A 22,024-nucleotide genomic window follows, 5' to 3' on the forward strand; every position below is an offset into this window, starting at 1 on the left:
TCTATCCAGTAACTGTTCAACCCCAGATACCACTCTTATTATTGATCCTTGTGGCCAAGGATAAGTGTTTCAAAACAACTTATGTAACCTTCCTTGTTTTGCCTTTAAAAGCTTCCCTTTGCCTTACCATCACCAGATATGCCAATGATCCAAAACAGCACAAATATCCTGCATTGAAACCCCTTGCCATTCGTTCCCAAATAGACTTTTTTTTTTTGGAGAGCCTCTTTCTCTGTTGTTATTTTAGGCTGACAGTCTGCCCAAGGGGCAGTGGTGGTAAGGTTAGAAAGAAACAGAACAAATAAATAATTACGAAGCTAAGTGAGTAGACCTCCAGAGGCCAAAATCAAGGAAAAGTGAGGATTTAAGATGATTCTAAGAAGAAATCCAACAGAAAAACAGGCAAAGGGCCAGGCACAGTGGTTCACACCTGTAATCCCAGCACTTTGGGAGGCCAAGGCTGGCGGATCACCTGAGGTCAGGAGTTCGAGACCAGCCTGGCCAACATAGTGAAACCCTGTCTCTACTAAAAACACAACCATTAACCAGGTGTGGTGGCGCCTGCCTGTAATCCCAGCTACTCGGGAGGCTGAGGCATGGGAATCACTTGAACCAGGAGGCGGAGGTTGCAGTGAGCTGAGGTTCACGCCACTGCACTCCAGCCTGGGAGACAGAATGAGACTCTGTCTCAAAAACAAAACAGAAAAACAGGCAAAGGCTATAATCAGACAATTCACAGAAAAACAAAAGGCCATTAAACAAATCTTAAAAGCACAATTTTACTAGTAATCAGTGCAATGCAAATTAAAACAATGGGATACCATCCTCATCTTCACCACCCCCTCCAAAAAAAGATTCACGAAAATTTTAAATGGATAATATTCAATGTTAGTGAAGGTGCAGAGATACAAACATGTTTATAGGCTAATGGTGGAGCATAGCTTAGAACAGGGATCCCCACCCCCCGGACTGGTATTGGTCCGTGGCCTGTTAGGAACTGGGTGGCACACCTGGCAAGCAAGCAAATCTCCATCTGTATTTACAGCCGCTCCCCATCACTCGCATTACCACCTCAGCTCTGTCTCCCATCAAGAGCAGCATTAGATTCTCATAGGAGTGCAAACCCTATTGTGAACTGCATGTGCGAAGAATCTACATTGCGCACTCCTTAGGAGAATCTAATGATAAATGTAATGTGTTCAAATCATCCTGAAACCACCCACCCCTCCATCCATGAAAAATTGTCTTCCACGAAACTGACCCCTGATGACAAAAAGGTTGGGGACTCCTGCCTTAGAATACCCTTTGGGAATGCAATTTAACAGTATATATCAACATTTAAAATATACATTCCCTTGTTTTTTCTTTACAATTTTTCAAATTTTTTTTAGGCAGGGTCTCCCTGTGTTGCCCAGGCTGGTTTTTAACTCCTGGGCTCAAACGATCCTCCTGCCTTGGCCTCCCAAAGCCCAACCAAAACATACATCCCTTTGAACAAGCAATTCTAGTTCCAGGAATGCAACTGTTCACACTTATACACAAAACTCTTTATAAGAATGCTCACTGTAGAGCTGATCTAAACAAGAATGTGGAGATGACCTAATCATCCGTCCTTACAGTTAAGTCAATTCTAGGGTTAAATGAATTCTGATGATCCATACTACAGAAGAGTACAATACAAGCTAAAATATATATGAAATGAAATAGAACGATTTCCAAAACACACATATGTTAGGAGAAAAAGTAAACCACAGAATAATATGTACAATATATTCCAATTGATGTTTAAGAAAATAAAAGCCCATATTTGTTTATAAATGTAAAGAAAAAGGTCTGGGAGAACAAATAAAACTTCAATTTGGAGGGAAGAGGGGAATGAAGGAATGGTTGGGACAAAGGGAGATGCATTTTTGACTCCAGCTAAGAGTATAGCTTGATTCCCATCCCCTGCCCCCCACCACATGAATTATTTTTATAATTAAAAAAATTGAAAACATAATGTGTACAACAAGTGTGGCACACGACCAGCTGATCAAGCAATCTGACTAGTAAAACAGATCCAATGGCTTTTCTAAAGTCACAACCCAAGCTAATAGGTGTTCAATAAATAAAGACTTCTGCTAAATATTTTTTAATTAGCTATTCTCACACACGGCTTACCACGGGCCAAAGGGCCTGTGCTGCCTGTGTCCCTTGCAGGTAGGGCAAGTCCACTTTCTGCATTCATCTTCCTCAAAGATGTACCCACAGAATTTTTCTTTGCAATGAAGGAGGCATAGTAATTGATGTTTCACATCCTTATGCCTTCAATCTTCTTCAAAAGCTTTTTAAAACTACAATCAATTCTTATCATTCCAAGTATAGTTGTAATAAAAGTTAAGAGATTGAAAAACAATCAGAAGAAAAGGTGAGAAAGAAATATTTTGACTCATAATTTAAAACGTGGCTTTTATTGTTTCTTAACATACTTTTCAACATTTTCTCAAGAATATAAACTATTCTGGAAATTTTTCCTCTTTTTATATAGAGCAAGTATTTCCTCATGACAAATTCTTTCCAATGACTGCTTTTAACATTGTTTACTTCTGAAACCAAATCTCTCCAACTAACTTTCAAGTTATTTTTTTGGCCCATCATCTTTTTCTCCAGTATCAAAGGGACTAACACAGTAAAGTGAGGGGAAGATTCACTTCTGAATGCAAATAAAAAATAGCAATGAATATTTGCTTCCAGTAGAGCACTCTTTTTATATCTACAGTCAAGAAAGAGGCTACTAATGAAATTGGACTAGTGGGTTATTATAATTGAGACTTTTTTATGACTTGATGTTATAGACTGAATTGTGTCACTCCCAAAATTCATATGTTGAAGCACTAACCCCCAGTACCTCAGAATGTGATGGTATCTGGACATAGGGTCTTCAAAGAGGTAATTAAGTTAAAATAAGGTTATCAGGGTAGGCCCTAATCCAATATGACTGACATCCTTATAAGAGGAACAAATTGGACACAGATAAACCCATCACATGAAAACACAGGGAAAAGGCAGCCATCTACAAGCCAAGGGGAGAGGCCTCAAAAGAAACCAAACCTGGCTGGGGGCAGTGGCTCATGCCTGCAATTCCAGCACTTTGAGAAGCTGAGGCTGGCAGATCACCTGAGCCCAGGAGTTCAAGACCAGCCAGGACAACACGGTGAGACCCCGTCTCTACTAAAAACACAAAAATTAGCCCGGTGTGGTGGCACGTGCCTGTAATCCCAGCTACTCAGGAGGCTGAGGCATGAGAATTGCTTGAACCCGAGAAGCCGAGATCATACCATTGCACTCCAGCCTGAGTGACAGAGCAAAACTCAGTCTCAAAAAAAAAAGAAAAAGGAGTTCAAGACCAGCCTGGCCAATATGGTGAAACCCCACCTCTACTAAAAATACAAAAAAATTATCTGGACATGGTGGTGCACACCTGTAGTCCCAGCTACTCAGGAGGCTAAGGTAGAATTGCTTGAACCTGGGAGGCGGAGGTTGCAGTGAGCCAAGATTGCGCCACTGTACTCCAGTCTAGGTGACAGGTGAGACTGTCTCAAAAAAAAAAAAAAAAAACCAAACCTGCTGACACCTTGATCTCAGACTTCTAGCCTCCACAACTGTGCAAAAATACAATTCTGTTATTTAATCTATTATTACAAATTTAATTCTATCATCTCAAAATTCATATGTTGAAGCACCAACCCCCAACATAAATGTATTTGGAAACAGGGCCTTTAAGGAAGTAATAAAGGTTAAGTGAGGTCATAAGGGTCGGCCTCTAATCCAATAGGACTGGTGTCCCTATAAGAAGAGGAAGACACACTAGGGATGCGCATGGATAGAGAAAAGACCATGTGAAGACACAGCAAGAAAGCATCCATCTGCAAGCCAAGAAGAGAGATCTCACCAGAAACCAATGGGATACCATCCTCATCTTCACCACTCCCCCACAAAAAAGATTCCCAACATTTTAAAAGATGAATAATATTCAATGTTAGTGAAGGTGTGGAGATACAAACATGTCTGTATGCTAATGGTGGAGCACTGCACATTATCTGAGGGTACCTTGATCTTGGACATACAGCCTCTAGAATGGAGAAAATAAATTTCTGTTGTTTAAGCCACCCAGTCTGTGGTACTTTGTTATGGCAACCCCAGCAAACTAATACACTTGCCAATCCAGTAATTTTAAAAGTATGTTTGCTTTTCCATGTCACAGAAGATTACGCATTTAAGCATTCCCACTAAAACAATAAAAACATGGCAGCTTTTTATAACATCTTTCTTACCTTCTTAAATAATGTGGCAGATGCCATTTCAGACCCGTTTAGTGTCTTTAAGAGGAACATCGGCCAGGATGATGTATTCATCTGGTACCCTGTTTTATAAAATAAATTAGGTATCATGAAAAAGCCTCCCTGTGATACTATTAACAAGTTGGTATAAAAAATAGGTTTCATTCCCATTATTCTCAAGAGAATGACTTTCTTATCTAAGAACTCTGAACATGGGCAAGAGGAGCAGATGTACCCTCCTCTCACTGCTAGTGTCCCCACTGTACTGTCTGGCAACAATGCTACAGTGGGCGTAGAAACTCTCATTTTAAGAGAAGCCACTAGCTAGGATTCACCAACAAACATGTATATAATACCAGAGGTGATCTAAGGTGGAGCCTAGGAGAGCTTCCATTCCACCACCAACAATCACACAAGCAAGGGTAAAGGCTGTAAAAGACTCCTAGCCCCCTTTTCCTCAGGGCCCCTGGCTTCTTTCATTTCAGAAAGACAGTTTTCTGTCAAACTCAGCACATATACACACACAACAATACATTTCATTGCATGTAATTTTACCTCAAAAGAAAAAAACCTATAGATATTTACTCGTTAATGATATATATGCTAAAGTATTTAGGGGACGTGCACTGATGTCAACAACTCACTCTGAAATGTATTGACAAATAAGAAGGATTGATGAATAAACAGAAGCGCAGATAGATGGATATGTGATAAAGTAAGCATAATAAAATGATAATGGTAGAATCTAGAAAGTGGACATGGGGGTACTCGCTGTAAAATTCTTTCACGTTTTCTGCATGTTTGAAATTTTCCATAAAATGTGTTAGAAAAAAAGACAGCTCTCACTTTAGCAATCTTAATACATACTAAAAATGATCTTCTTTTAGAATTTGTATCAGATGCTATCAAAATAGACTCAACAAGTATCTTTTCTAGAGATCTCACTAACTAATGGTATCACAGCATCTGGCATATGCAGCAGGGAGCAGGGGTCTGCTAGTTTTACTGCTTTCTGGGGGCAATCTGTTTCATGCAACACCTGCTTGCCTCAATGCCAGAATTAGAAAGAATTTGGATGCGCCCCTGATACGTGCATACATTAAGACAGAGAGGCACATGAATCACTGGCAATGGGTTCAGGTTTTGTCCTATTCTCCATCAACAGAACAAAACATACAAAAAAGGTAAGACGGAAAGTCATCCTCTAATAACCCTGTACCAAAATCCCCTTAATCTGACTAGAGACACAATTGTTGCTAGAAAAAAAAACAGGGGTGGGGGGTGATTTTTCACATACTCCCTTACAATAAATCAACATTATTATTCTCCATTCTATGGAGAGTACTGCATAAGAATCATTCTCTGGTCCTTAAACCTTTCTCTCAATCCCCGTATTATCCTATTCCATCATGTGCCCAGATTTTCCTGAATGTAACATTTTACTTAATTCTATAATTGCTTAAAGTCAAACATAGATTAAAAGACCAAAATTGGGTTAAGGTACATATAAAAAGTTTAAAAAGAGATAAAACTAATTTATAAGGTTAGGAAGTCTAGATGGCAGTACCTTTAGGAAAGGAGAGATTATGACTAGTTATCAGCAGGAGTGGGTCTTCTGGGGGGCTGATAATGTTCTGTTTTTGATTTGGATGATGGCTTTACAGATGTGTTCATTTATAAATGAGCTATATACTTATGACCTGTACACCTTTCAGTTTGTGTGTTAAAACTTTTTAAAATCTTTTAATAATAACCTTTAAAGTTTAAATCAATAAATCTTTTTCAAAGGAAAACTAAATAAGTTGTATTAAAATGAAAGTTGGCCGGGCACGGTAGCTCACACTTGTAATCCCAGCACTTTGGGAGGCAGAGGCAGGTGGATCATGAGGTCAGGAGTTCGAGACCATCCTGGCTAACATGGTGAAACCCTGTCTCTACTAAAAATACAAAAATCAGCCAGGTGCAGTGGCAGGCGTCTGTAGTCCCAGCTACTCTGGAAGCTGAGGCAGGAGAATGGCGTGAACCTGGGAGGCGGAGCTTGTAGTGAGCCGAGATGGCGCCACTGCACTCTAATCTGGGCAACAGAGCGAAACTCTGTCTCAAAATAAATAAATATAAACAAATAAATAAATAAGTAAATAAAATGGAAGTTTAACTACTCAAAAGTGCCTAAAAAGCAAACTGGCACCAATTGTGCATTTTTAGGTATATTGCCAAAACAGATACTAATCGGCACATATTTCTATACATTTCATATTTTTAAATAAAACAAAAGTCTAAGAATTTTATTTAAAAGAATGACCATAAATCAAGTTATGTATCTGAAATGCTAACAATTACAATAGCAGCATCTCCTTAAACAAACTGCAAAAACATTCCACATTGCAAAAAGAGAAATAAAATCCAAATAAGGAAGCACTAAGCCCAGGTTTGTACTTATCTTTCACACAGATTGTGTAATTTGAGAAATATTACAAACAACAAATAAACAACAAAAGACGTGAGTGAAAGAAGGCAAAAGGTAACAAACAAACATGACCCAAGCCATCTTCTTGGAATAACATATCTCCAACTAGTTTTTTAAAATATTTTAGCCTGGAGCAGTGGCTCACTCCTGTAATCCCAGCACTTTGGGAGGCAGAGGTGGGCGGATCACCTGAGGTCAGGAGTTTGAGACTAGCCTGGTCAACATGGTGAAACCTCGTCTCTACTTAAAAATACGAAAATTAGCCAGGTGTGGTGGTGGGCGCCTGTAATCCCAACTACTCGGGAGGCTGAGGCAGGAGAATGGCTTGAAACCAGGAGGCAGAGGTTGCAGTGAGCCGAGATGACACCACTGCACTCCAACCTGGGCAACAAGAGCGAGAACCATCTCAAAAAAAAATATTTTTTAAACCAAATGAGTTATAACGAACAAACAGAACAAGGACAGCATAAAGATATATTACTAAAGAGTGGCTATTGTTAATATCTTAAATTTGTGATTCTCAAGGAATTTTTCACTAATAGGAAAACAAAAAAAATCCATTCTTTTATTGTGCTTTGCAACAAGGAATTTTCATTTTCAGCACTGTAAAGAACCAAATAAAAACAAATACCCACCATTCACTCAAAGTATAGAACAGCAACTAAATAAACTAAATAATTTCTTTCCTACAGAGTATCATGGTTTGCTTAAATTTTAAAAAGAAAAATGTTGCCCCAAATTAGTCACACTCTTTTTACCTTTCAAAAATTTGGCCAAAATTAAAGTACATATTTTGTACCTTAAAATCTTGGCTAAAATATCCATTTTCTCCTTTTCAAAGACCTAAAGGTACTAATTCCTGCCCCTCTCACTCTGATTTCTTCCCACTGTAGGTGAAATGAAATTCTTGAGTTTGAAACTGGAAACTGAATGTGGAATCATACCCTTCCCCTAGACTTATCCCTATACCAAAATTGCTGAATGGCTCAGTGGACAACATTGAGAGAGCATGTGCCTTGTATCAAATGCTACAAAGTTCTTCTCCAGAAGGAGTTCTGAATCTGCATATGTAATCTAGTAGAGTTGGTTCTGACATTTCAAGTCTGAAGACCTAGCATGAGTCTTGCCCTGGAGTGGGGAACCTTCCATACACATATGCCAGATATGTACTTAAGCAAAACTCCACAACAGATGGTGCTGATTTCCTCTCTCATCATACATTCTCCACAGTAACCATCTGACCATTTATTTACAAGAATGCCCGAGAAAATAAATTTTAAAAGGCCACTTAAAGCCACTTCTATTGAACATCACATTAGAAAGAATATGCTATTTTTAAAACTGTTTCTTCTTACCTAGTGGAGGTTGAAGTAAGTCTCCTTCCTTTTCACATGTCCCAACAGGTTGTATGTCTGGGGAATCGACAAGCCTCCAAAAATCATTTCTATTATCACTACCATCCAGTCGTAACCGTAACCTGGCCCCAGTAATTCCAATAACCGTAGCAATACACACTGAAGTGGCATTGCGAGGATCACGGGCTTCCAATTTCATACCAACTTTGAAATCATTCACAGGTGGAATCTGAGACTATACATATAAATAAAATTTGGTTAAAATGCATCAACTATAAGACGAGACACATGGATAGCTATGTCACCAGAATACCTGAGGAACATTTTAAATAACAGTCACGGCGGATGATAAGTGAGGTCAGAGCTGTAAGAGTCAAGCAAAAGATCTTCAAATTCTCTCCTTGGCTTGACATGCAGCATAAAAACACTACCTACTGCTGTTCTCACTCATCTGCCCACTTCCAGGCAACAAAAATACAACCTCTAAAATATACCCTGAGTGGCTTTCTAAAGTAAGAATCTGATTAGGCCATTCCCCTTGAAATTAGCCAACCAGCAGCTCACCACTGCCTATAATAAAGTCCAACTCCTCAGCACAGTTTAAATGCCCCCACAACTTTAACCTCATTTCCACATTATCGCCTCTATCCACTTTGTGCTCCAGTCACCCCAAGCCATCCCTTAATACTCAGATGCTTTCATGCCCATGTGCCTTGGCTTTAGATGTTCTCTCTGCCTGGAATATCCTTCCTCCCATTCCAACCATCTCAAATAGCATCTCTCCTGTGAGCCCTTCCAGTGTGGAGTTATCACACTTCTCATAATTATTTATTTACATGTCTGCTTTTCCTGCCAGATGGGCAATCATAAAGCTTAGTATACCTGACATAGAGTAAGTTCTTAATTCATGAATGCAAAGAGACCATCTGGCTCTTAAGTGGCATTACCACAATCCCACTATCTCCTCACACTACCAGAATCTAACAATCACACAGACATCCTCCAACAAGTTAATAGTTTACATTAACCAACAGCTACAGAATCTTGGCATACCTGACGGAAGCACTCTGAAGGAGCACTTATAGACCCAGTCTCTTTCAAATACTCCTCCCAGTGGAAATCATCTGGAAAAAACACATGTACAAAATAGTTTCTTAAAGCATATACAATGTAATTTTTAGTATATACAACTTTCAGGATTAAAATGGGTTTTAGTTCCATGCCTCTTTAAAAAAAAAAACAAACAAACTTTCAAAAGAGTAGATTCAAACATCCTGATCTACATTTCATGACCAGCATAAAAATAAAAGATCAGATGATATCCTCATAATAATGGCTCAGCTATAAATTATAACCTAGATACTCTCATTGTAATGTGGACTACAGCACAGTGATTCTAAAAATGTGGATGTTACAAATAACCAAAGAAATTGTTACAGAGTAATAGCAAAGTCTACCCATCTGTCTCTAATATAAATTTATTCGATAAATATGTTTTCACCACTTTATTCCATTAATGTGAAGGCACTTCTTTGTTATTCATGGGGAGCTAAAGGTGTTTAGTGTGTGGTCAAACAGAATTTTACCCCTGAAATGCTTTATGGAAAGAAAAAAATCCAGTAACCAGAGTAGTTTCTCAATGGACTATTAGATCTCCATTCAGAGTGTCAAGAAGATGGTGGCAGAACAAAGCAATAAACCAGTCATCAGTACAGTCACTAATATGGATTATTTTAATGACCTACATTTTCTACAGACTCTTGCTGTCCTTCCTTAGTCTTCATGACATATTATAATGTTAGAAGAGAAGATCAGAAAGCAGAGCACATTGTCTGGCTTGAACATATCATTTCACTGTGCCAGCCAGACTGTCAAGACACTGAGAAAAAGACTTGATAGTAGTAGTGAACGAACTAGTAATTCACATGATGTTTAATTCTCATCATTCATGAGGCTTTTCTATACTCTTGTTAAATTTCCTCACTATAAAAATATTGGGTTTGACAGTTCTCTTTCTTGGAAGAATCTATGTTTACCAGCTTCTTACACTTCCTTCAAAAGATATACTTAGATGACTCCCCCCTTGCAAAAAACAAAAAAAACCTACAGAGTGCTGATAATGTTTAACCACCAGCTTTCTGGAAAATACAACAAAAAACCTGACTGATAGCGTTTGCAGATTTCTGTGATGTAAATATGACCACCATGGTTGACTGTAAGGTGCCAAGGTAAAACCACCAACCACCAAATTGGGAAAAGATGTACACAATTGGCTCTCCCAAGCCGGTGTGAACCAGCTCCAGTGTGCCACCATTACATATGTGTGTATGCATTTCCATATGTATGTATACATACTATATGTGGTATTAAGCATGTCACACATAACATTTTGCACCTTGTTTTTGTTTAATAGATCTAAGAGACTGTTTCATTTAAAAGAAAATACTGGGTTTGATTCCACTTCCAGATGATGTGAAGCAAGCACCACCAGCATTGAAAATCATGCATCAGAGAAGAGTGTTAAGAATGTGTGCTTTAGGGCCGGGTGTGGTGGCTCACGCCTGTAATCCCAGCACTTTGGGAGGCTGAGGCGAGTGGATCACCTGAGGTCAGGAGTTCGAGACCATCCTGGCCAACATGGTGAAATCCCATCTCTACTAAAAACACAAAAATTAGCTGGGTATGGTGGTGGGCACCTGTAATCCCAACTACTTGGGAGGCTGAGGCAGGAGAATTGCTTGAACTCGGGAGGTGGAGGTTGCAGTGAGCCGAGATCGCACCATTGCCTGGTGGCAGAGTGAGACTGCATCTCAAAACAAAAAAAAGAATGTGGGCTTTAGAGTCAGATCTGCCTGCTTCCAGTATGGCTTTACCTCTTACTAGCTATGTGACCCTAAGCAAGTCATTCACTTTCTTAGCCTTAGTTCCTTCATTTATAAAATGGGAAAAGTAATGTACATGGTACTAGATATGTTGAGAGCTAAATAAAGTAGCATATATGTAAGTCACTCAATAAACGGCACATTATAAAACTAGAAGTCATAGTTGTGCTTAAATTTATTAATACTGAATAACTTTGTCAAAAGTGAAAACTGAAATCCATGGCTTCAAAACTAAACAGAGCAGATGTTTCAGTGATTGACCCCTAGCACTACAGATTCTAAGTGAAGCTCTACTACCATATGATCTTGGAGAGCATTTAAAAAGAACAAAATGGGCCGGGCACAGGGGCTCACTCCTGTAATCTCAGCATTTGGGAGGCCGAGGTGGGCGGATCACCTGAGGTCAGGAGTTTGAGATCAGCCTGGCCAACATGGCAAAACCCCATTTCTACTAAGAAAAAAATAAAATAAAATAAAATTTGCTGGGCGTCGTGGCGGGTGCCTCCCAGCTACTACTTGGGAGGCTGAGGCAAGAGAATCGCTTGAACCCGGAAGGTGGAGGCAAAGGTTGCAGTGAGCCAAGATCGCGCCACTGCACTCCAGCCTGGGCAACAGAGGGAGACTCCGTCTAAAAAAAAAAAACATTTAGTTGGGATGGATGGATGTCATTACAAAGCTGACATCCCTGGAGGAAAAGAGTGTAACTCAGTGTAAAACAAGCAGGAAATGAATACCCAAAGAACTAACACTCTTCCATAAACCAACGACATTTGTAAAATTTTTCAATAATATTAGAAAATACTTAATTCATCTCCATAACACAAATTTTAAAAATATTCTATTACCATTTGTGTCTGAATGGGCTACAATTTGAGCTGGCAAATCCTTTATACTAGTGCTCTACAATATAATTTTCTATCAGATTACTGGTTAATGACCATATCCAGCATTTGCCATTTGGAGCCTCAGGTTTTTTTGTTGTTGTTGTTGTTTTTCCCTTTTTTCCATAAGGCAAAATTCTTAATCATCTTGATAAAACTGTTCATCTTGGCTGCCCACATGCTCAGACTCTACCAATAACATAGGGGAAACACACAAAGATCCAGGCTTTACTAATTTAGACTTGACACATCTACATCAATACCACCACTGGAATTCCCAACCGGAAGTCAAAACAGTCAGAAAGTCTTAGTTAAGCCTGAGGTCCCAGTCTGCCTCTGCATCATATCTCCATTGACAGATTGGGGATGGGGGCAGTATTCTACCTCAGAAGAGAGGCCTGGGAACTGATACGATACATATATAACCTTGTGATCTGATTGTTATTCACATATGCCCATGGTCTCTCTTCTTCTTTTACTTGCACTCTATTCTAGTCCACACATTAGCTTCAACATCTTTTTGCACTGAATATAACCCATGTGAGCTCCCCTGGTCTTCCCTAGAGTAAATCAGAATCATGTCTTCCACCAGTGCTATCCTTGGGATCACAAGCTATGTGAAGATGGGCAAAATACCTAGAGATAGAAGTTTCTCAGCTGAATGATCAGCATCCACTAATTCACAGCATTTATCACAACTATAATTAGGCATCTGTTGATTTCTATCTTTCCCACTAAGCTCAAAGAGGGTAAGAGGCTGGGTGCAGTGGCTCACACCTGTAATACCAGCACTTTGGAAGGCTGAGGTGGGCAGATCGCTTGAGCCTAGGAATTCAATACCAGCCTGGGAAACACAGGGAGACCCTGTCTCTACAAAAAATTGTTAAAAATTGCCAGGCATGGTGGTGCACGCCTGTGGTCCCAGATACTCAGGAGGCTGAAGTGAGAGGATCACTTGAGCCCAGAAGGTCAAAGTTGCAATATGTCATGATCATGCCACTGCACTCCGGCCTAGGTGACAGAGTAAGACCTTGTCTCAATCAGTCAGTCAATAAAAGAGGGCAGGAATCATGTCTGTATTGTTCATAACTGGATTCCCATAGCAGGTCATCAGCATGTGCCAGGGACTGTCCTAGGTACTGCAGATGCATCAGTTAATAAAACAGATTAAAACCCTGGCTCTCTTGGAGCTTATCTTCTGGTAGTCACTCACTGATTTCTAAAATAGGATGTTAGGGCCCAGGCCTGAGAAGTATCTGCAGATGGCTATCAACTTAAGTAATCTATTTTTTTAACTAAATGTCTACAATGGGAAAATCTATAGAGGCAGAAAGTAGACCAGTGTTTGCCTAGAGCTGGGGGAGAGAGGAGGCACTAGGGGGAAATGGGGAGTACTGTTAATGGGTACAGGATTTCTTTTTAGGGGGATAAAAATGCTCTAAAGTTGACTGTGGTGGTGGTTGCACAACTCTGTGAACATACTGAAAACCACTGAATTGTGCACTCTAAATAGGTGAATTATATGATATGTGAATTTTATCTCAGTAAAGCTGTTATATTTTTAAAAACACATGGAGAGGAGTTTGTAGGGATAAAGAACAGTCTAATTCAATGGCCTCCATTTCAAAGCTCAGAGGATTTGGGGGTTACAGGGAAGAGTTGAAGAACAAATAAGGCCACGGGAAAGAAAGTTAAGGGAGCACTGAGGGCCCAGCTATAGTGAGAGACAACAACTCCATGGGGATTACCTCTACAGGCAATCTTCACATAGGAACAGAAAGTCATAGGGTGAACTGCTCTGCACTGGGGCTGGCAGGGCAAATACAACAGAAACACAAGGGGCAAGAAATCTCTGGAAATGTCTGGTAAAACAACAGTTTGCTATGTTATTTTTTAATGCCTTTTGTGTACATGACTTATTTTCTCATTTAAAAGCAAGCCAATGCATCAGATTCTATTACATCTCCTGAGTGTCTCTGATGCAATATTATACACGTGCTGTTCATAATAAGGAACATGAATTAATAAATTAACATTTACTGAACACTTACTATATGCCTAAGCATTATATTAGGTGCTTTAAATTCATTTCCTCTATTTATTTCCAGTAGTACCATGAGATAAGTACTATCATTATCCCTGTGTTATAAAGAAGAAAAAAGAACCGGGCGCAGTGGCTCACGCCTGTAATCCCAGCATTTTGGGAGATTGAGGCGAGTGGATCACCTGAGGTCGGAGGTTTGAAACCAGCATAGCCAGCACAGTGAAACCCCATCTCTACTAAAAATACAAAACCTAGCCAGGCATGGTGGTGCACGCCTGTAGTCCCAGCTACCTGGGAGGATGAGGCATAATCACTTAAACCCAGAAGGTGGAGGTTGCAGTGAGCCAAGATCACACCACCGCAGTCCAGCCTGGGTGACACAGTAAGACTCTGTCTCAAAGAAAGAAGAAGAAAAAGAGTCTAAGAGCTGCTGAGTAATGTGCCCAAGGTCACCATGGCCAGAAAAAAAAAAAGCTTTCACATTGACTATAACATTAGAAGGGTTTTTGCTAATAACCAAATTATTTTAAATTGGTAATATATACATGGCAATTAATAACTAGATACCTATAATTTAGGAAAATTTGCACTGAAATATACAAAGTTACCTTTTTACTTAATCCATGTCAACTTAATCTCTAAGTAAAACCAAAGTAAAATTTTCAAAATAAAATACAATTTTTGACCTTTCTTATTAGATTTTATATTTACAGAAGTTTACGGTATACAGACTATACAATAAGAAATCAAAACAATAAGAAAATTTGCACTTAAAGTTAATTTTAACACTAGTGAGGAAGAAAACTATGCTGTATTAAATTACTTTAAAACCTACCTCTTTGTACAGAAGATGTACTTGACTGAGGAGTTTTCTCTTGATTCTCCTTCTTGACATCCATGGAATCTAATAAAAAAGAAAATAGCAATAGTGGGAGGCCACAGCAACAGCTTGAAAGAGCACTCAGAAAAATATAAATTAAAAAATGTTAAATAGCCAATTTTAGTTTTTTAATACCCTCATTTTCCACGTAGGACTTACCATTTTCTATTATACTATGCATTTTATAATTTGTTCATTTATTTTATTGTCTCACTTTACTCAAATGAAATCTCCAAAAGGGTGGAGATTTATTTATTTTATTGTCTATCTCATTCACTGTGGTATCCTCAAGTGCCTAAAACAGGACCTGGCATCGCAACACTCTCAAGCATTTGTTAAATCAATGCATCAGGCCGGGCACGGTGGCTCATGCCTGTAATTCCAGCACTTGAGGAGGCCAAAGCAAGCAGATCACATGAGGTCACGAGTTTGAGACCAGCCAAGCCAACATGCGAAACCCTGTCTCTACTAAAAACACAAAAAATTAGCCAGGCATGGTGGCGGGCGCCTGTAATCCCAGCTACTCAGGCAGCTGAGACAAGAGAATCACTTGAACCCGGGAGGCAGAGGTTGCAGTGAGCCAAGATAGCGCCATTGCACTCCAGCCTGGGTGACGGAGTGAGACTCCATCACAAAAAAAAAAAAAAAAAAAATTCAGTGCATCGATAAATCAAAATGAGCTGATTGATCTTTACAATGTTTAAATTAACATGTCCTAGAAACAAAATGGATGGTTTTGAGAGTTCAAAACATAACAGAGAAGCTACAATACAGTGTAATTCAATGGACTGCGCAGAGATTTTCTTGGTGCTAAGCTAAAGAGCTCAAATAACACTGGACCTTGTAACCTCACCAAATCTAAGATGTACCATTTCATCCACATGTATTATATATAGTATGTATCTCTAAAAGGATTCATTTTTTAAAATTTAAGCATAATACTTTTATTACATCTAAAAAATTAACCATAATTCCTTAAAATCATCAAATAACCAGTGTTCATATTTCCCCAATTGTCTTAACTATTTTCGGTGTGTGTGCTTGATTCAGAACCCAAATAAGTCTACACACATAGCAATGGTTGATATGTCTCTTAGGCCTCTATTGATCTACAGGCGTTTTCCTCCTTTCTTCTCATTTTTATTCTTTCCCTTTACAATTTTTTTGCTGACAATACCAGTCGGTTGGTCCTTTCAAGTTTTCGCATCTGGATTTTGCTGACTACCTCCCCACAGAGTTGGGTTCCTCTGGTTCTTGTATTTTCTTTAAATTGGCATTCATATTTCAATCCAGAAGAGTTTGGTCAGATTTAAGGTTGGCTTTTTGGTGGGACAGGAGAGGATAAGATGACTTCATAGGTGGTGGTGTGTATTTCTCACAGGAGGCTCCTAATATCTAGTTATCTCTCTTTTCGTGATGTGAACAGTCGTGGATGACTATTGCCTAGATCCATTCATTTATGAATGGTTGCAAAATGAAGGTATTCTAATTCTATCATTCTTTATTAGCCAGAAAACTTCTATAGAGAGAAGCTTCCATGCTTCAACCATTCAGTTACCTTAAGGCACGGATCACATAGAGAAATCACAATCAACATTTTATTATTTTCCTGTATTTTCTAGTTTTCAAAGTGATAAGCTAGATCTCTAGTATTCTCCACAGATGACCAGTAAGCTTTATTTGTTTTGCTTTTTATTATCATTATGAACTCATGGATTTAAACTTGTGTTTTCATCTGTTGCTGTTTTACCCTTATTGATGTTCTAATTGTCAAGTGAAAAACTTCTTAAAGAAGGATCTAAGAACGATGCCATTCAACGTAACAGATCTACTTACTAGTTATGACTGAGTGACTCTTCAAGATATGTGAACACTTGAGAGGGACATATGAGCTGCTTTCTGTTTAAATGATTTCAACTGAGTGGTTGAAGAAAGGTAGTTCCTCTATATAGAAATTTTCTGGCTAATGAAGAATGATAGAATACCTTCATTTTATAACTACTAATAAATGAATGGATCTAGGCAATAGCCATCCATGACTTTTTGTGATGTGAAAAGAGCCATCCATGACTTTTTGTGATGTGAAGAGATAACTAGGCTGGATGCGATGGCTCACATCTGTAATCCCACCATTCTGGCAGGCCAAGGAGGGAGGATCGCTTGAGGCCAGGAGTTTGAGGCCAACCTGAGCAACACAGCAAGATCCAGTCTCCACAAAAAAAAAAATTTTTTTTAATTAGCCAGGTGTGGTGGCACACATCTGCAGCCTCACCTGCTTGGGAGGCCAAGGCAGGAGGATCACTTGAGCCCAGGAGTTTGGGGTTACAGTAAGCTGTGATTACGCCACTGCACTTCAGTCTGATAATTTCATCTCTGTAAAAAAAATATGTTTTAAAAAAAGGTCAGGCACGGTGGTTCACGCCTATAATCCCAGCACTTTGAGAGGCCAAGGCGGGAAGATCACTTAAGGTCAGGAGCTCGAGAGCACCCTGGCCAACATGGCGAAACCCTGTCTCTACTGAAAATACAAAAAATTAGCCAGGCATGGTAGCTCACATCTGTGGCCCAGCCTCTCAGGAGGCTAAGGCAAGAGGATCACTTAAGCCCAGGAGGCAGAGATTGCAATGAGCCATGATCATGCCACTGCCCTCCAGCCTGGGCAACAGAGCAAAACCCATCTCAAAAAATAAAATAAAAATAAAAATTGTAAAAAAGACAGAGAGAGATAACTACATATTAGGAGTCTACTGTGAGAAATACACAACACCGCTTATGAAGTCATCTTATCCTCTCCTCCTCCACCAAAAAGCCAAACTTGAATCTGCACAAGAAAAGTACAAATTTATATTTACTAAATAGTTCTACAGAAAGATTTTTCTAATAGAAAACAAAGTAAAACTGTAAAGGCATGCTTAGCTTCTAGAGAAGCTAAGAATCTAGTTAAGAGACTACACTAAACTGATACACTTAAAATTAGAGAACAGCATTTAGTACTCAGCATTCAGCCAGAGGAAGTCATGAGAGATACAGCACTTAAAGGAGAAACAGGATGTAGGAAGGCCAATGTGTAAAGAATGTACTATGGGAAGGAAGATACAACACAAAGTTGACTGCAAATGAGTGTGGCATATTCATGGAATAGTGAGCAGACTTCTCATAGAGCAAAACAGGATAAAACATTTTTTAATCACTCTTTGGATTCTAATCCTGGCTTTGTCACAAACTGTTGTATGACCTTAACCTCCCTAAGTTTTAGTTTTCTCATTTATATAACTAGCAAGGAAAGACAGTGACCTTTAATAGCTATTCAGTTCTAAAATTCAAATTCTAAGCACCTAGCATCTCCTATAAATTTATTTTTTAAAGGCTTTATTTCAAAAGTTCAGTATACCAGAAGATATTCATTCCAAATGAGTAACTAAAAACATTATTACCTTTAGCAAGTAAATCTTACCTTCATTCACTGTTTGTCCCATGGTATCCGTATTTGGTGTTGTTTCCTACAGGGAGAAAAACCAATTAATGCCTCCTTTTAGCATAATACATTTCTGAAGGGTAAAGAGCATTAGAAGTCAGTTATAAGGCCAGATCAATTTAATCTGTTTCCCTTGAAGAAAAATGGTAAGATTTGTATATGCCTAGTTGCCTGGGAATGGAGGAAGAAGGAATTGAGGGATGACTGCTAATGGGCATGAGTATGGGTATGAAGTTTCCTTTGTGGGGTAATGAAAGTGTCCTAGAATTAGATAGTGGTGAAGGTTGTACACCTTGTTGTGAAAATACTAGAAATCATTGAATTATATACCTTAAAAGGGTGAGTTTTATGGCATGTAAATTATGACTCAATTTTTAAGATTAATTGAGTAAAAAAGAACAGTTGATAGGTTAGCAAAGTTAGGATTCAAACTGCGGCCTATCCCAGGAAGCCCACTTCTGCTACATCATGTTGCCAAGAGGTACAAGAATTATGACTATGTTGGGAAAACCTGTAAGAACTGCAAGAGTCAAGTCTAACAAGAATTATTTGTTAGAAGCCTTGTGTATTTTGAGCTATAATTCATTAATTCAAAGTTTTCCTGCATGTCCTCAATATGTCAGGCATTCTGCAGCAAAGATAAATAACAGACTGTCCTTGGCCTTCAAGATCTCAGTCTAGTCAGAAATAAGCATATGAACAAAACACAACGTAAGTGCTATTTTAAAAATGTACATGGATAAACCTAATATAGCAAAAGGCTATCTATCCTGTCATTACTCCATGTGCCTATAATAAGAACATGATGATGTGTATAACTGAAGGTAATCTGGCACTTAAAGGAAACCTATGAAGAATAAATTCATAGGCTGGGTGCAGTAGCTCATGCCTGTAATCCTAGCACTTTGGGAGGCCAAGGCGGGTGGATTTCTTGAGCCCAGCAGTTTAAGATTAGCCTGGGCAAAATGGCAAAACCCTGTCTCCACAAAAAGTAAAAAAACAAATTAGCTGAGCATGGTGGCACATGCCTGTAGTCCCAGCTACTTGGGAGGCTGAGGTGGGAGGATCACCTGAGCCTGGGGAGGTCAAGGCTGCAGTGAGGCAAGATTGCACCACTGCACCCCAGCCTGGGCATAAGAGTGAGACCCTGTCTCAAAAAAAAAAAAAAAAAAGGTGATGGCGCACGCCGGAACTCCCAGCTGCTCGGGAGGCTGAGGTACGAGAATCACTTGAGCCTGGGAGGTGGAAGTTGCACTGAGCTGAGATTGCGCCACTGCTCTCCAGCCTGGGAGATAGAGCAAGACTGCCTCTTAAAAAAATAATAATAAACAATGAAGCCAACTAGAGAGCCTTCTGTACCTCTGATTCAACAGACCTACACCCAAGCATCACTTTCCCAAAACCTGCTGCTTCTGCATCTTTCTCTTACACTACCTAGGCGTTCGGGCTGCCGGCAGGAGTGCCACAGTGAGAGGCACTGGCAGGGAATGTGGAAAGGAGCGCTGGTCCCCAGACCCAGGCCAAGAGCCTTGGTTTGCCCACTAGGATTGTTTTAAGAAAATGGCAAACAAACCAGACATGGGGGAAATTGCCAGCTTCAATACGGCCAAGCTGAAGAAAACAGAGATGCAGGAGAACACCCTGCCGACCAAAGAGGCCACTGAGCAGAAGCAGAGTGAAATTTCCTAAGCACCTAGAGGATTCCCTACCCCTGTCATCTTCAAGACCGCAGTAGTGATGTGGAGGAAGAATCACCGCCAGATGGACACAAGCCACAAGCTGTGCTGTGAACCTGGGCACTCCACGCTGATGCCACCAGCCTGAGGGTCCCTATGGTTCCAATCAGACTGCCAAATTCTCTGGTTTGCCCCAGGATATTATAGAAAACTATTTGCACGAAATTAGCCAGGCGTGGTGGCAGGCGCCTGTAGTCCTAGCTACTCGGGAGGCTGAGGCAGGAGAATGGCGTGAACCCGGGAGGCAGAGCTTGCAGTGAGCCAAGAAAGCGCCACTGCACTCCAGCCTGGGCGACAGAGCGAGACTCCATCTCAAAAAAAAAAAAAAAAGAAAACAAAACAAAACAAAATTATTTGCATGAATAATGAAAATACAGATCATGGCAAAAAACAAAATAAAATAAAAATGTACTAGTTAGTTGGGAAAAATTTAGTAATTCCCTCTGGGCTTCCTAGTAGATAAAAGCAAAAAGGAAAACACTTGGGTTATATACAAAGAAATTCAGAAAAAAAGACAAACATTTCCGTAGGACCAAATACTAGGAAAAATCTGCAAAGATTCTGATGTAAAAGAATATTGACGGCCGGGCGCGGTGGCTCAAGCCTGTAATCCCAGCACTTTGGGAGGCCGAGAAGGGCGGATCACAAGGTCAGGAGATCGAGACCACCCTGGCTAACATGGTGAAACCCCGTCTCTACTAAAAAATACAAAAAACTAGCCGGGCGAGGTCGTGGGCGCCTGTAGTCCTAGCTACTCGGGAGGCTGAGGCAGGAGAATGGCATAAACCCGGGAGGCAGAGCTTGCAGTGAGCTGAGTTCCGGCCACTGCACTCCAGCCTGGGGGACAGAGCGAGACTCCGTCTCAAAAAAAAAAAAAAAAAAAAAAAAAAAAAAGAGTATTGACGGCCAGGTGCAGTGGCTCACGCCTGTAATCCCAGCACTTTGGGAGGCTGAGGGGGGCAGATCATGAGGTCAGGAGATCGAGATCATCCTGGCTAACACGGTGAAACCCCGTCTCTACTAAAAATACAAAAAACTAGCCGGGCGTGGTGGCGGGCGCCTGTGGTTCCAGCTACTCGGGAGGCTGAGGCAGGAGAATGGCGTGAACCTGGGAGGCAGAGTTGCAGTGAGCCGAGATCGCACCACTGCGCTCCAGCCTGGGCAACAGAGCGAGACTCCGTCTCAAAAAGGAAAAAAGAATATTGACTAATTTAATAGAAACTATCTTTGACTATAACTTGAGAAAAAATAAAAGGTTCTATTGTCCCTCTTAAAATGCATTACACTGTAACTCACCTGTCTTTCAGTCACAAGGATAGACGTTATAGATGTTAAAGAAAGGAAGATTACTATAATCTATTGGTAAAGGATGGATAGTATCAACGGATTCTTAGTTGAATCCTCAGAGTGTCTCAAATAGAAATATATGTGGCAATAGAGGCAGACAGCACAGCTCTTTCTGGGAAAAATTAGAAGCCTGACATTCTTTTAGAAATGAAGACACATCTCATTTCCACCGTGGTAGTCTGCAAGGAAAACTGCAAAAAAGCTTATCTTTGCTTTCAATATACTTTGAACCTGCTTCGGCATTATAAGAAAGGTTCCAAAAAGACCCTCAAATAACTTTCCTCGATACATGGGGGAAAAATTTTTGGTTTTAAAAAAAGTTAAAAGCTTCAGGCTTTTGTTTTTGTTTTTGGCAACATAAAGAGTAGAGGTTGCTTCACTTAATGCATATTAGGAGCAATTCCACTGTGTGAAAAAACATTCAAATATAAGTAAGCCTTAAAAAAAAAAAAGGTTAGGTTAATAGTACTTCATAGTGTCTGACATTGAAATTTCATTTACCAAAAGACTACAGTTGGGCTGGGCACAGTGACTCATGCCTGTGATCCCAGCACTTTGGGAGGCCAAGGCGGGCAGATCACTTGAGGTCAGGAGTTCAAGGCCAGCCTGGCCAACATGGTGAAAACCCATCTCTACTA

The 22,024-nt window shown here is 39.9% G+C and overlaps 2 protein-coding genes across 3 annotated transcripts in view; one reads left to right on the forward strand and one right to left on the reverse strand.

Moving 5' to 3' along the window:
- SCML2 (Scm polycomb group protein like 2) overlaps nucleotides 1–22,024 on the reverse strand; it is a 118,567-nt gene that overhangs the window by 83,740 nt on the left and 12,803 nt on the right. For both annotated transcript variants that reach the window (XM_050775221.1, XM_050775222.1), the window contains exons 2-6: nucleotides 18,283–18,328; nucleotides 14,784–14,852; nucleotides 9,195–9,265; nucleotides 8,142–8,376; nucleotides 4,314–4,402 (exon numbers count right to left, since the gene is read on the reverse strand). In XM_050775221.1, the coding sequence (XP_050631178.1) occupies nucleotides 4,314–4,402; nucleotides 8,142–8,376; nucleotides 9,195–9,265; nucleotides 14,784–14,852; nucleotides 18,283–18,304 (486 nt within the window). In that variant the 5' untranslated portion in view covers nucleotides 18,305–18,328. The remainder of the gene's footprint in view (nucleotides 1–4,313; nucleotides 4,403–8,141; nucleotides 8,377–9,194; nucleotides 9,266–14,783; nucleotides 14,853–18,282; nucleotides 18,329–22,024) is intronic.
- On the forward strand, nucleotides 19,864–19,992 carry LOC126945316 (thymosin beta-10-like). The gene has a single exon (XM_050775223.1). The coding sequence runs from the start codon at nucleotides 19,864–19,866 to the stop codon at nucleotides 19,990–19,992; it is 129 nt and encodes a 42-aa protein (XP_050631180.1).

Source organism: Macaca thibetana, chromosome X, assembly GCF_024542745.1.
Source record: "Macaca thibetana thibetana isolate TM-01 chromosome X, ASM2454274v1, whole genome shotgun sequence".
In the NCBI taxonomy this organism is placed as follows: domain Eukaryota; kingdom Metazoa; phylum Chordata; class Mammalia; order Primates; family Cercopithecidae; genus Macaca; species Macaca thibetana.

Excerpts from the sequence above, each read along its gene's own strand:
- LOC126945316 (XM_050775223.1), top strand. The coding sequence starts at position 19,864 with ATGGCAAACAAACCAGACATGGGGGAAATTGCCAGCTTCAATACGGCC.